At 38.9% G+C, this 14589-nt stretch overlaps 2 protein-coding genes across 3 annotated transcripts in view; both read right to left on the bottom strand.

The window, feature by feature from the left end:
- The window catches only part of LOC139365967 (large ribosomal subunit protein uL11m-like), a 58847-nt gene extending 54861 nt beyond the window's left edge, over positions 1 to 3986 (bottom strand). Inside the window, exon 1 of the mRNA XM_071103034.1 lies at positions 3892 to 3986. The gene's annotated coding sequence lies outside the window, so the exon portion shown is untranslated. The remainder of the gene's footprint in view (positions 1 to 3891) is intronic.
- A 1705-nt stretch (positions 3987 to 5691) lies between these two features.
- Positions 5692 to 13993, bottom strand: LOC139365964 (sorting nexin-25). Of its 2 annotated transcripts, none has more exons than XM_071103031.1 (16): positions 13553 to 13993; positions 12775 to 12886; positions 11899 to 12112; positions 11374 to 11516; positions 10650 to 10812; positions 10464 to 10519; positions 9984 to 10201; positions 9659 to 9769; positions 9386 to 9511; positions 9009 to 9110; positions 8767 to 8925; positions 7986 to 8589; positions 7806 to 7869; positions 7497 to 7681; positions 7289 to 7377; positions 5692 to 7103 (listed from the first exon to the last, which is right to left on the bottom strand). In XM_071103031.1, exons 1-16 carry the CDS (start codon positions 13739 to 13741, stop codon positions 7011 to 7013), a joined length of 2628 nt encoding a protein of 875 aa, XP_070959132.1. In that variant the 5' UTR covers positions 13742 to 13993; the 3' UTR covers positions 5692 to 7010. The 2 variants fall into 2 exon arrangements, with proteins under 2 accessions (XP_070959132.1, XP_070959133.1); XM_071103032.1 differs by having other exon boundaries at positions 6026 to 7103; positions 10011 to 10201.
- Positions 13994 to 14589: the final 596 nt, after the last annotated feature.

Here is a 14589-nt window from a genome sequence, read left to right as displayed (position 1 = left end):
GAACACCATACCTACTGTGAAGCATGGGGGTGGAAACATCATGCTTTGGGGCTGTTTTTCTGCAAAGGGACCAGGACGACTGATCCGTGTAAAGGAAAGAATGAATGGGGCCATGTATCGTGAGATTTTGAGTGAAAACCTCCTTCCATCAGCAAGGGCATTGAAGATGAAACGTGGTTGGGTCTTTCAGCATGACAATGATCCCAAACACACCGCCCAGGCAACGAAGGAGTGGCTTCGTAAGAAGAATTTCAAGGTCCTGGAGTGGCCTAGCCAGTCTCCAGATCTCAACCCCATATAAAATCTTTGGAGGGAGTTGAAAGTCCGTGTTGCCCAGCAACAGCCCCAAAACATCACTGCTCTAGAGGAGATCTGCATGGAGGAATGGGCCAAAATACCAGCAACAGTGTGTGAAAACCTTGTGAAGACTTACAGAAAACAAAGGGTATATAAGTATTGAGATACACTTTTGTTATTGGCCAAATACTTATTTTCCACCATAATTTGCAAATAAATTCATGAAAAATCCTACAATGTGATTTTCTGGATTTTTTTTCTCATTTAGTCTGACATAGTTGAAGTGTACCTATGATGAAAATTACAGGCCTCTCATCTTAAGTGGGAGAACTTGCACAATTGGTGGCTGACTAAATACTTTTTTGCCCCACTGTATGTATGTATGTATGTATGTATGTATGTATGTATGTATGTATGTATGTATGTGTATATATGTGTATATATATATATATAACTTTTTTTGCTCCGCAGTATCTCTACTTGCACATTCATCTTCTGCACATCTATCACTCCCGTGTTTATTTGCAAAATGTTAATTATTTCACCACTACAGCCTATTTATTGCCTTACCTCCCTAATCTTACTTAATTTGCACACACTGTATATAGACTTTTCTATTGTGTTATTGACTGTACTACGTTTGTATATTCCACGTGTAACTCTGTGTTGTCGTTTGTGTCACACTGCTTTGCTTTATCTTGGCCAATTCGCAGTTGTAAATGAGAACTTGTTCTCAACTGGCTTACCTGGTTGAATAAAGGTGAAAAAAATAATAATAATAAAATACTGCATGTGGAAATGTCTTATGTCCGTCCTACATTTAGTGTTGGTACATGGAATATTCCTCAACTGCATACATCATAAATTGCTACTGCAAATAGAAGTATTATGTTCAACAACTGACATTTTCAGATATTTTTACAATTCATTCTCTATTGTCATAGATTTGGTGGGCACTGTCATCTTTGTGATAACTTTCTTTAAGCACGTACTGATGAAACTGTCACTTAATATTTTTTTTCTTAAAGTCTACAAACGCTCTACATTTATTCACTCTGTGATAGGGTTGGATCCTATATGCTACTTTTATTGTCCTGTAAATGGTTCAGTGCCTATAATTAGGCTGTGTGTGTGTAGAATGGGGCATAAAGGAAATTACCTCTAATAAATTACTACTAGATTATAGTGATAAGGAAAACAGCATACAAATTTGGCTTGTGTATTCATTTGCCTATAACTAATCAGAATTCCATTATTTTTACACAAAAAAAGAGAATACTTCTAAATGAGAAGATCCTGCCATGGAAAAGATGACTGGGTGGACATAAAGTGGAAAGGAGGGGAAATAACTCACACCATGCAGCAGGACACCTTCAGCTGTGGGGTCTTTGTAATGCAGGTTTGATAGTTACATTTGCAATAATGAATGGTTAGCTGTTATGTGACAATTAGGTCAAAAACTCTATTTTATTTTTTGGTGTAGATGGCCAAGGAAGTTGCACAGAACTTCCCCAACATCCCCTCCCAAATTGATATGGAATCTTCAAACACACATGGAGCAACTGCGAAAAGAAATAACTGAGGATATACTAAAAATGTCTGGTATGTAATTTATGATATAACACAATGGATGGCTAATTCGTCATTTGTCATACTACATTGATATTATTTATAAAGTGTTACGCTTGGTTTTGTTTTAGATTTAATGTTATGCATGCCAACGGTGGTTCCATGTGCTGTAACTAGCAATGAAGACAAAATAGTTCACCAAAGTAAAGAACACAAACTGGAAGTGCAGTCGGTTGTTGTTGAAAATGTATGCTATACCCCATCCACACTGAAGAGGCTCTGAAATGTACATCAACCAGGGATTAAGAGAAAGTTAACACTGAAATGTTTCATACTTATTTGAAGTTAAGTGTCTGTTGACATGTTGGAAAATATTAAAGGTCTACAATTTGTTTAATTTGTCAATATTCAATTTTTATTCATTGATTTACTGGCCACCATTACTGTGGTTGCATGTTCAATATATGTATTGACCAACAAACCCACTGCAGCCTACCTCACTAGCTCACTCTCCATCCCTGCTTTGGACAATTAATAGCATGATTCTCGTACTTTTCCCTTTATGGTTAATATTAACGACGAAAGGAGATATTATCTGTCTGTCTCCTATTGTGTACCGCTGTTAAATACCGTGGAAAAATAAAAAACTGGGAAAATAAGTACTAAGAACTACCAATTATTATAGATAAATATTAAAGAAAAGGGTAAACACTGAACTGAACCCCCTAATTGTCAAACTAATTTTAATGTACAACAATATAGAAGAGGCATAACTAGTGGTTATGCAATATGGGTGTATATCCACTGAACGCTTCTTAGGTGTGTAATTGACATGACCAAGGAGCTATTGAAATTTAAAACTGTGAAAAATGTACATTAAACCACGTGATTTTACAGTACACAAACAAGTGTGTGCAATATAGACAGGTACATTCTGCACCATGTTTGAAGTCAGTAGGTCACATGACCAAGGAACTATTGACATTTTACATTTGGAAAAATCCATGTAAAAATGTGTGAGATGAAAATTGCCTAACCAAAGGATGTGCAATGTGTAGGCCCACTGAGTGGACATTCTGAACCTTGTTTGAAGTCTCTAGGTCACATGACCAAGGAGCTATTGAAATGTTACATTTTGAAAAATGCATGTAAAATCTTGAGATGAAAATGGACTAACTAAAGGGTGTGCAATATAGAAGGGTAGGTCACATGACCAAGGAGCTATTGGAATTAAAAGATGTAAATAAATCAATTTAAAATAGTGCGAGATGCAAATCTACAAAAAAATACATGTGCAATGTGTGTCTATGCCATCGGGTTAGCTAGAACCAGTTGTGAAAGTTTTAGGAGTATTGGTATAACTATTGAAATTTAAAAATATGATTTGTCACAATGTTGAAGGTCCCTAGCTGCTGTTGGTGGACGTAAGGAAAACTACAGGCGAATATCCAACCTGAAACTGTTTTTTTTTTTACCTCTGTAACAACGGGAACCTAATAAGACACACGCCATGAGCGCCCACTAAATGTGCCTACTAACAGACAAACAAAATTAAAGCCCACACCAAACTTAAAGACGGGAAGCAAACCAAAAAGTGGAGCAAAACGAAAAACAAGGCAGACATATTAATGGTTTTCTAGAAATCAAATAGGGAGAGAAAGACCTTCCCACTAATGAGATGTCAACGAGGTGACACGGATCAGTGGGCCCTATGTGCTAAAGTCTAACATCAAAACATAAATGGAAAAACCAAAGCCTGCAACAAAAGGAAGATGAATAACGTGGGAAATACTGATTTGAGCATTATTGCAGACACTTATACAACATTTAGTTAATAACGTTACCCTTCGCAAGTTAGTGTCAGCTCGTGCTTGCTACTTCGCGGAATAGGAAATAACGTTAGCTAGCAATCACACGATTGAAACAAGCTAGCGAAATAAATCTACACATTAGAGATGACGAAATAGGAAAAACGTAGCTAGCAGACACTTCAATGTAAGTAACAAATTGTAATTTGTACCATACCTATCCGTTATTCAATGTCCAAAGCAGAAGCACCTTCACGTTGTAACTAATTCTCAGGGCGCAGCCATCTTGGATTAACCATACATACTGGTGAGCACGCCACCTACTGTGTTGGAGGGAAACAGGAATCGCGTTCATCTTCTTCTTCGATATGCATTACCACCACCTACTAGACTGAAGTACAAGCCCCTTATACTTTGCTTGGAAAAAAAAATCTATAAACAAAAACCCTACCATCTAACACTACACTCACAAATCTAAAATAAAAATCACACCACCTTAAATCTATTTAGTCCTACCTCAGGTCAACAACCTGAAGCGATGGAACACCACCACTTAACACACCCTGTAACTCTTCTGACTTCAAGTCTCACACACCCAATACCTCTCTGCAGCTGCCACCACAACCTCAATTTTCTGTGACTTACGTTCCATCCCTGCAGTACAGTTGATAACCATTGCTATTAATGCTAAAAATCCAATCTTACTGAAACAAATCACTTATTGGCATATCCCTCTGTACTGATACAGATCTACTACTCACACCACTCCTCTCAGGATCCCTTCCCTTTACCCATCTCCCTCTACTTTCTTCACTGCCTCAGCATATGAAAACGTATGCACTACTCTAACCCTGGAAACCTCAACCTGCCTCTCTCACACTTCACATTTCTGATCCCCAGCCCCATGGGCACCCCTACAAGTAACCCATACCACTACTTTCCCTAATGTTACATATTCATTTGTCTCATGCCCTTCTGTACATTCAGCAGAGTAAAGGAGCACTAAACACAACAATACTCTAAGGCCTATGGTATATGCTTTCAAATAAAGAAGCTGTTTAAGACAGAAGTATTTTTACTATTTTCAGATACTTTATTCTCATTCAAAAAAAGAGATTCAAAACAACACTGACTGGCTTGAACAGAGTAGCTAGATCAATATTACTATTTTGATGATATCCAAATATTACTTGGGTATTATCATTAGGCATTGCATTAAAGGTGCAGTGCAGTTAAGAATGTGATTTCCATTTTTTTTAAATGAAATTTCCACACTATGAGGTCGAAATAACACTCTGGAATATGTAACATTTTGATAATGCTCTTTTAGTGTAAGAGTTTTTCGAGCAAAAATGTTATAATTCAGCCAGTTCAGGTGAGATGGTCCACAGCATGACATCACAATATGATCTGATTATTCAGACCAATGACCAGTCATCTTTTATTTCATCTTTTATTTGCATATGTATCCTCCTTCTTTGATGGGGTAAGCAGGGTTGGTTTTATAGCAGTGGTTCCCAACCTGGGGTACTTGTGCTATCCACAGGAAGTACTCGGGAAAACTCATGAGTGACCATAGGCCTACTGGTAACATGCACATGAGGGGGTACTTTGTGGGTTCTCCAGACAGAGCAAATGTAATGTGATTTGGGGTACAGTAACCAAAAAAGGTTAGGAATCACTTCTCTAGAGCAGGGCTTCCCAAACTTGGTCCTGTGGCCCCTCCTGGGTGCACATTTTGGTTTTTGCCCTAGCACTACACAGCTGATTCAAATAGTTAAAGCTTGATGATGGGTTGGTTATTTGAATCAGCTGTGTAGTGCTAGGGCAAAAACCAAAACTTTCACAGATAAGAGTTTGGAAAACCATGGTCTAGACAATTATATCCACCAATCAGGGCTGTGTATGTAAATATATTTAAAGTTAATAAGAAAGTTATCTTCATGCACATACAATGATTTAAAAATAATTTTAAAAAGACTGAATGTGGGCTTTAAAGAAACTGTTCAGTGAAATCTGACTTTTATAAGTTTATATTGTTAACTCATACCCAAATAAAGTTGTTGACTCATCCTATACTCATGTGGCCAAAGCACTTCGAACCCACATCTGACAGTTTAAAAATACTTGCCATTTACTCAGATTTTATCCTCCTGAAGAGGATGAACTGGCCAATCAGCCGTCTACATGGGTTGATATTTCTATCAACCAGTATACGCCCACACCATTCTGTTGATGGGGTATGCACACAGTATCCCAACAAAGAAAAGCTGCTTTTTAATATTCTTACATTTTTGTGAAGGAAAACAATTTCACTCATATTCTAAGGTTCTATTTCATAGACATCTGGAAACGCTAAACAGTTACTTTAATGATCCATTTTTTTGTGAACATAAAAATGCTCAACATAGAGAAACTCGTTAAAACTCATTAATCCTATATGGCAGGACTGGAAGAATCAACAGTCAGAAGACAGAATATGCCTACCACACAATCTAAAGCATACGTCTGAGGCTGTGTTAACACAGGCAGCCCAATTGTGTCTTTTTTCTCTCCATGACTTGGTCTGACGTCCAATCATTTCACATCAGCTCTTTTTCAGAGCTGATCTGATTGGTCAAAGGCCAATTGGTAAAAAAAACAACAAAAAAAACAGAATTGGGCTTGCTGTGTAAACGCAGCCAAAGAAGCAAGGAAAATCTAATATATATAAAATAGCTTTATTAACAAGGCACTTAATTTTCACATTCAGTGTCTTGCAAGCTTTCTTTTAGAAGGCAGGTGCGTGTGTAATTACTGGAAATTCTCAAAACATGAACAACTTTCCTCAAAAGCTTCTTATTTAACACATCTCCCCATCAACTATGAAAGTGCTCAAAGTGCTCAAAACCCTTTAGGTCAAAACGTCAACATTTTATTCAAAGTGCTCTGTGTGTCCCTACCAGTGAAATCAAAGTACATTTATGCCCCCTCAGATTGACAATGGAGTACATCGTTATCATCTTGATAGCAAATGTTTCTATTTTCTACACTGGTGGAGGATGTTTTAACTTGAATAACCTCACATTAATGTGCTGATATTGCCAAATACATAACACGTCAACATATGATACATTTTAAATAATAGGCATGATTCACAGCATGTTTAATGTATGAGGTAAAATATACTTCTCTGGAAATGCATCATAAGATTTCTTTATTATAATACTCCCACCAAGTGTAGACTTAAATGGGACTGTTAAGGCATGACAACCAATCAAATAAATTGTTTAATTTTCTAAAACATCAGAACTACAGTTAATTTAAAAGCATGACCTGTGAACATCTTAAAATGAGTTAGTTGGCGTTCACTTTCTGCAGGGTTATGGCACTCACATTAAGAGCATCCTCACCCGGCAGAAGCTCTCTCAACAGGAATGAAAGCAGCATCTATTGAAAAGAAAGAGAAGCAAAAGTTGAGTCAATGTTTCTACCAAACTGTACAAGAAAGTCTAGACATATTTTTATGACATTTGACAAACATCAAATATAGAGAGCGAGTGCTGCAACATTAATGAGGACATTGACATCTCTTCCAGTGCTCGCCACAGAAACTCAAGAGGCTAAACACTCACATAGACCAGCTTCTTGTTTTCTTCACAGTCCTGGAAGAGCTTAAACACTGTCTCCATATCAGTCTTTTTCAAGATTAAATAGTTTGAATCTATAATGGAGAACATGATGTTAGTGAACTGGGACAATTCCCACATCTCCGTCTTAGAATGAAAATCATAACTCTAGCAGCTGTGTTGATGAGAGTGAAAAACAGCGTATATCCTGTACATCTGGCATTGATGAGGTGCTGAGCTCGGTCTTTGGTCTCGTTCTTTTCCTGACTGCTGCGGTGGGGTTTAGGGCTGGTCACCTCTGGCGAGCCCTCAGGCCACTGTTTATCACATAGGTTATCGATATAGGAGGCCATCTGGGCATCTGTTGGGTTCATCTTATTCAAGAAGCTTTTCACTTTCCTAGAGGAGATTATAAAAAGTAATGCTGGGATTCTCAAAAGGCCAAATGTAGATCATCTTATTACCCTGTCACTATGACGAACCAAGACTGCAGTGGAAAATGGGAGAATATTTCACCTCTTACTTTTTCAATATCGGCATGACGGGTTTCAGAATCGCATCAAATATGTTCAGCAGGATGGAATTACCTGGAGGGAAAAGTAGGGCGCTGATTATTACACTACTACTACTACTACAGGTGACTGATTAAAATATAAAACATCCAAAATTACAATTTAAAACAAATTAGGAAGAGAAAACTAACCAGATATTGCTTTCAACAAATCAAAAATGGCTTTGGTTGCTTCCATTTGCTCCCAGCTGGATTGGTTCTTTTTCAAACACTGCGAGTCTTCTAATTTTGACTGACTCCCCATGTCCTTTCCTCTACTCCTGTGGATCCCTCCTGACATTTTGAAAGTGAGTTTATCCTTTTTATTTGACTTTCCAACTAAATAACACCATGACGGACTGTCAGTGAGGTCATATTGCGAGCCTCCATTTTGACTGAAATGTCGTGGTCTACAGACAGAGTCGGTCTGGTCTTCAGGGTTGTCTGATTTTGTTTGGGCCAGACACTCCTCTGATCTGGATAGTTCTTTGTTGATCATCTTTAGGTGAGAAGTTACAGGGTTCTCCGATTCCTCTTTTTTGTCCTCGGTTTTGCCTGCATTAACCAAACAGTCTGATTTCTCTACTGGCACCATGACTTTACCTCTGCAGCACTCAATGGGACTTGGTTCTGAAGGAGAACCATCCCTTGTATCACCAATGTTTTCATTCAGCTTCTCAGTTGCAGTTGAGTCTGCATTCTCAGTTGTGTTGGAATCATCTGATTTGGTCCCTCTTTGAAGAGTGTTGTGCTTGTCCTGAAAAATGCAATGTGCATTGCAATATCTTTACAAATACGGACTGACTGCTTAAGATTCACAGCTGCTGTGATTTCTTAATGCACCAGCAGAGGGCATTATTTGTCATTTGTGATGACCCATTATGATACAAGATGATCTTGAAGGCCTTACTCAACATGTAATTAAAATGCCTACCTCATCTTCCTCTTGCCCTGGAGACAGGAAGTAGGCCAGGCCACTGAGGAGACCCCACACTCCCCCCACATGCTCCTCTTCACTCAGCAGCTTGTCCAGAGGACACAGAAACTGAAACACTGGCTGAGTGTGGCCCATCAGAGCATCAGAGACGAGCTCCTGGAGAGGGCATGGAGATTAAGACATGCATTTTTTATTATACCATGTGCATTTCTGCTCGTGTCTGAAGTGTGCCAGTGTACCTGTAAGAAGACCTTGAGGGACGTTTTGGCTTCTCTAAAATCCTCGCTGTTACTCTCAGTGCTTGCCTCTAACACGGATAGGGAGGGTAAATTAGCAGAGTCCTACAAAACAAAAAACACAAACCATGAAAGATATTTAAGAATGATGTGTGACATAACTATATGATATGGCTCCATAGAGGATGCAAAAGATACTACTGTCAAAAGAGGGTGCACTCAGACTATTAGAACCTGCAATGTTTTTATCTAATTGTACAACATCCATAAGATGTCAGAGATGAAATTAAACAGTGCAGTATCTGATGCATTCCAAACTTTTACAGCAGTCTGTTTTGACAACAGCACAGCACAGCACTCCCTCTTCATCCATCTCTAACCTGCCATAGGTTGCGGAAATGGATGATGTCCGTCTGGGTCTTCTTTACATCCCAGTGAAGGTTCTCAGGGTTATCCCTCTCCTCTAGGTGAACTGTAAAACACATCTCCTCATTTTCCCTCTCCATCTGCAGACAGTAACATCTTACTTTACACACCATTCTGGCACAATCATTATTAGATCACAGAACGACCAAGGACATGTCTTCACAAAACTCACTTTCATATTGAGCAGTAGTTGCATTCCAGTGACTTGTGTGTGATTTGTGACTCACATGAGGGACGCTGACAGCCCAGTGGCCAACCCGCCACATCTCATATGACAGCTTGAATTCCATCATTTCTTCTTGTACGCTGGTCAAGTAGCTCTCAAGATCACCATCCTCCTGGTGAACCAAAACAATTACAAAATCTAATGTCAGCCGTGTTACGTTTCAACCTCAGAGGGCATCCAGAAATAAGGCTTTCATGTTTACCTTCTATTGGATAGACGGCAAAACATGTACTGTCTGTAAGATATCAAATAAAATGGATAAAATCTATAACATTTACTATGAAAAAGATTAGAGCATAGTGAATAGTGCAGTGCTGACTGCAGACCTGCTCTATCTGGTGCAGTGTCCTTACGCTGTCGGGGTCCTGCTGGCTCTGGATGGAACACTCCCGGCTACTACCTTCACTTTCCTTTGATGGACAATCCTGGATAGACTTGGCTCTGACCACCAGCACCTGCTCCTTTTTCTTCATCTTCTTCCTTTTATCTTTCTTCGATTTCATCTTGTCAAGGATTTTAGACCAGCCTTCCTTCAATTTGTTGGCTGGAAAAACAACACATATCCAATTAGCTAAGTGTCCACATTTCCGTGGCCTTTACTGTGTCACAGGTTGACTGCAAACTGCAAGAACCTTGAGGCACAGGGGAAACAAAAACAAAACATAAAAAATTAAAACATCACGGCACAAACAGAAACAACTGGACACAAACTAAATTCACTTTATTTTGGTCCATTGAATGTTGTTTGTGCCAAACAAAGTGTTTCAATTTAGCCTAGTTATTGTTCCAAATAAACACACCCACACCTTTCTTTTTGGACTTGCCGTCACCGGTTTGAGCATTCTCGGTTTCTTCCAGTGTTCTAAAATGGCAACCAAACAAAATCAGAGCACAATTTATTTATTGGTGTTGTCGGCACATCACCCTAACACTGAAGCGTGTCTACCAAAGAAAAAAAAGAGAAGCAGCCTGGTAAGAAAAGGGTCACTCACGCGTCACTGGTCTGGCTCTGCAGGGCGGCTGGAGAGGCCCCGTCAGAGTAAGACTCACACAGCTCTTCCACAGAGCTCTTGGGGGTCACTCCATCCAGCTGACTCACCACCAGCTGGTTGAGGTTGTCTGGGTCTGATAGCCACCGCACCAGCAGGTCCAGCACTTAGGGCATGGATGACAAAGTCAATGTGAAGGGCTATACAGAGTAAACCATTATGGTAGGACAAAGCCATGTTCAATATACATAGGAAAAAAAACACACACTTAGTCTCAGAATTACTGTGACACTTTCCACTGGTTTCACTGTTATACTAATGGACACCTCCAGTATCCACCACTGTCCATGTCTCCCGGGCAACAAAAAAAGTGATACACTTCGAGGCTCATTGAATCCAATAAAAGTTACAGATACAGAATATAGAAGTTAATATTTTATCTACAACAGTAAAATCCCTTACAATTACATTTACGGCTTAGTAATGGTTCAACTCATTTCACTGACTCCTGTGATCAGAGCCACGAACCATTATCAGCAGGTTTCGATGATAACACACTGTTTTAGCTGTCCTCTAAGGAGAGACCTTATTTTAGTTGTAGCACAGTATGTGCAGTACCTCTATCCATGATGGAATGATAATGTTTGATACTAATTTATTCTCGTTTTCAAAAGTTGAGCAATGAGAGAAAACTGAGGCACTGATAGGCTTATGTTGTGGGGTTTACCTTTTAAGGCAACAATCTCATTTAAGGCACAGTGGCTGACTGCCAGTCCCCATAGAGACTGAGGGAAAAGGTTTCGCACCAGTGCTTCAGAGAACACTCTTAGAACTTCAACCTCCTCTCCCCTAGAGCTGAACAATGCTTCTCTGAGACAAAAAGAGCCAAACAGACAGAGACAAAGTCAATAAAAATAGCCTTTTTGGACTAATGACAGAGTATTACTATGTAGATAAATTACATTAGGACAGAGTATTACAAACGTATTAGCAATAAATTCTATCACCTAAATACAGGCCATTGTTCCAACATGTGAAAACATACATAGATTTCATGTGACCAAGCTATCAAACTAACTTATTGCATTACACCCAATAAAAAAAAGTTTGAATTTCAGAACTTTGATTGATAAATATTTATCCTAAACATTAAAATATACATAAACCAATTCAACAGTATAGGCAAGTGATATAGCTGGAGAACAGCAACTTAATACCTATTCTACAAGTGACTTCAGGAGAGCCGCATTACCTATCAGACTGTTTGGCACTATGGAGGTGCTGGGTCAGGATGCGAATGCAGCCCACACTTGCTGAGCAGACATCAAAGTCTTTGCCTCTGCTGATGACTTGATCAATGACTTGGTCAAACTCCCTCCACAGCACCCCGTGCAGGAGCTGACTGTCACAGGGCTCAGGGACGCAGTACCAGGGGAGGACTAGCTGGGCGTAGGCACACTCAAACACTGAGAACACACATTCAAAAATCAACCCAAAAGCAAAACAGCTGCCATGGACAAAAATAACTTACATTTAAAAGAGCCCTGAGTGTTGTAAGCAATAAGCTAGGCTACTTATTGTACTTACATATTGTGCAGTTTGAAGTAAGCTGTGTTCATTTTAGCAGGATTGTCAAAACAACTTCCTGACAGAAAACAGTCCAAACCTGACTGAGTATGCCTTATACAAAATATGCAAACAACGTTGTTCCATTTCCTCTTTCATGCACAACCACAACTTGGTAAAATCTCCGCTTTCCATATTCCAAAGCATAGCACATTGAAAAGGGTGTGGAATGTCTATTCCCCCAACATATTTGATACCCAAGCCCCTCCCAGATCATTTAGCATCAGATGTCTGCAGCCGCATTTGCTGTCCTACTCAACTGTCGCAGAATATAGACCTACATTTGGCTGACCATATATCACTAAAACAAAAGGCAGAATCTCGGCACAAAATTTTTCCGTTATGTGTCCTTGTCTTGTTACTAACTGATCTTAAGAACAGACACTTCTTTACAAATCTTTCATCCTGGAAGAAAGCCTGACAGGATGATTTACAAAAACGTTCTACATTATAATGGCAAATTCTGTAAGGCCCTCAGCTCATGCTGAGCACAACTACACACCTTGCTGAAGAGACCTCTTCACATGGGGAAACTGTGTCTCCTGTGATGTTTTAGCTTTAGTGATTGTTGTATCAGTCACACCACAACCTAAATGTTCATCCTTTAGTGTTTCCTGTAAAACAATTCAGAAAGGATTATAGTGTTTTGACATCATTCATTCCTTACCTTGTAGATTAAACCAAGTAGAAAGATGGCACAAGTCCAGTCCCTATAGCATGAGTACACAGCAAGAAACCAGCTAAACTACAAAGAGTAATGTGCATGGAAGGTAGAGCTTCACCTTTGTGTATGGCTACACCATGAGGGACACCATTATTTCTCAGTTGTTGTCATAGCACTCCTTTCATTGCCAATGTGTATATTCAACTCTCACCTTATTTTCCGTCCACTTGCAAAAATATGAGCATTTTTCCACCAGCTTTATAGGGCATGAGGAGGTCCATGTCAAGAACATGTCATAAGTTTAGTGTCACTTGACACCACAACTAAGTTACTAGACAACAGTAATCGTTCATGGTCTAACGATTTGTAATAGATCACAGACTGACAATCCGTTGAAATATTAAAATGTTTGTTGGTATTAATGACATGATTCATAAGCTTGTTTCATTGTGTCATTTTATAAACAGAAGTAACGTGCATGGCTCACGCCATGTTACATTGATTCTCGTGACCAGCGTTACATTGTTGCGATGATGATTTCTATGACAGACGAAAAAAATAACAACTGCAATTGAATAGTCCAATCGTATGAAATGTATATAACGGTTTAAATTACCTGAAATGAGTTGTCTTCAGCCACATCGTATGTTTGAGTGCCGCTTTCCCGTCCGGTCTTTATGAAGAAATTAGGGGTTGATGGCCAAAATAGTAAACACAAAACTATTTGAGCCACAACCTGTCCGCAGTCCGAGAAATACCAAACAAGCCCAAGAATCATGGCGACAGATAAGCGCCAAAGGTACATTTTCTATCTTTGCAAGACACCAGTAACATTCCTTCCACTACGAAGTTTCCATTCGTGTAGCTTTTCAGCCTTAAAATATATATCTTTAGCAACAAAAACATTAATTCATGGAGATATGGCAAAAGCCATTTCAACTTGCTTGTCCTTCGTCTTGAAAAAAAAAAAAGAAAACATTAAGAAGAAAAAAACAACTGTGCACCCAGAGGAGGGCACTGATTGGTCAGAGTGATGCTTTTTACTCTTTAGGTATCTGCAACTGATTATGGCATGGCATGCTATTTATTGGCCATAGTTGGATCAACTGAGCTTGCCAAGATTGGTTAAAATTCAAAAATAATTTAAAACGACTGACAAAGGTAATTCTGATGTAGCATGCGCCACATTTTTTTCAGAGGCGAATGGAAAACATTTAAAACATTTAAGATCACATTTTCCCCGGCTCAATTTCTTTCACTTTTTTTTAACCACGAGGGTTTTTTTGCCTACCACAAACTTGGAACAGATGGACTGGGGCTTAATCCAGTGATCCCCCGGGTGAGTACTTAAATTCTGGACCTCTAGGTCAGAGACCTAGGTAAAATGTGTTTTATATTGGATATTCCGGTTTCTCTCGTCAATAGCTATTGAACCAAGCATGCCATGACTATAAAGATGGTATATTCTATATGACGTGTGGACCTTTTTGGTTTGTGTAAAAAAATTGTTTTTATATATATATATATATATATATAAATGAGAGACATAAAATATCCACGTTTTTATATATAGAATATATTTTTTTGTTATGTTACATTAAATTGTTTTTTTCCCCGCATCAATCCAATGACCACAATGACAAAGCAAAAACT

The sequence above is a fragment of the Oncorhynchus clarkii genome, chromosome 14, assembly GCF_045791955.1.
Source record: "Oncorhynchus clarkii lewisi isolate Uvic-CL-2024 chromosome 14, UVic_Ocla_1.0, whole genome shotgun sequence".
Taxonomy (NCBI): domain Eukaryota; kingdom Metazoa; phylum Chordata; class Actinopteri; order Salmoniformes; family Salmonidae; genus Oncorhynchus; species Oncorhynchus clarkii.
The sequence above is the reverse complement of the archived record's forward strand: the minus strand, read 5'-3'. Positions and strand labels throughout refer to the sequence as shown.

Coding starts and splice junctions, on each gene's coding strand:
- LOC139365964 (XM_071103031.1), bottom strand. CDS start 13,741: ATGTACCTTTGGCGCTTATCTGTCGCCATGATTCTTGGGCTTGTTTGG. Junction 9,770..9,983: donor CACTGCACCAGATAGAGCAG/GTCTGCAGTCAG, acceptor TTGGTTCACCAG/GAGGATGGTGATCTTGAGAG. Junction 8,926..9,008: donor CCCTCAAGGTCTTCTTACAG/GTACACTGGCAC, acceptor TGCCCTCTCCAG/GAGCTCGTCTCTGATGCTCT.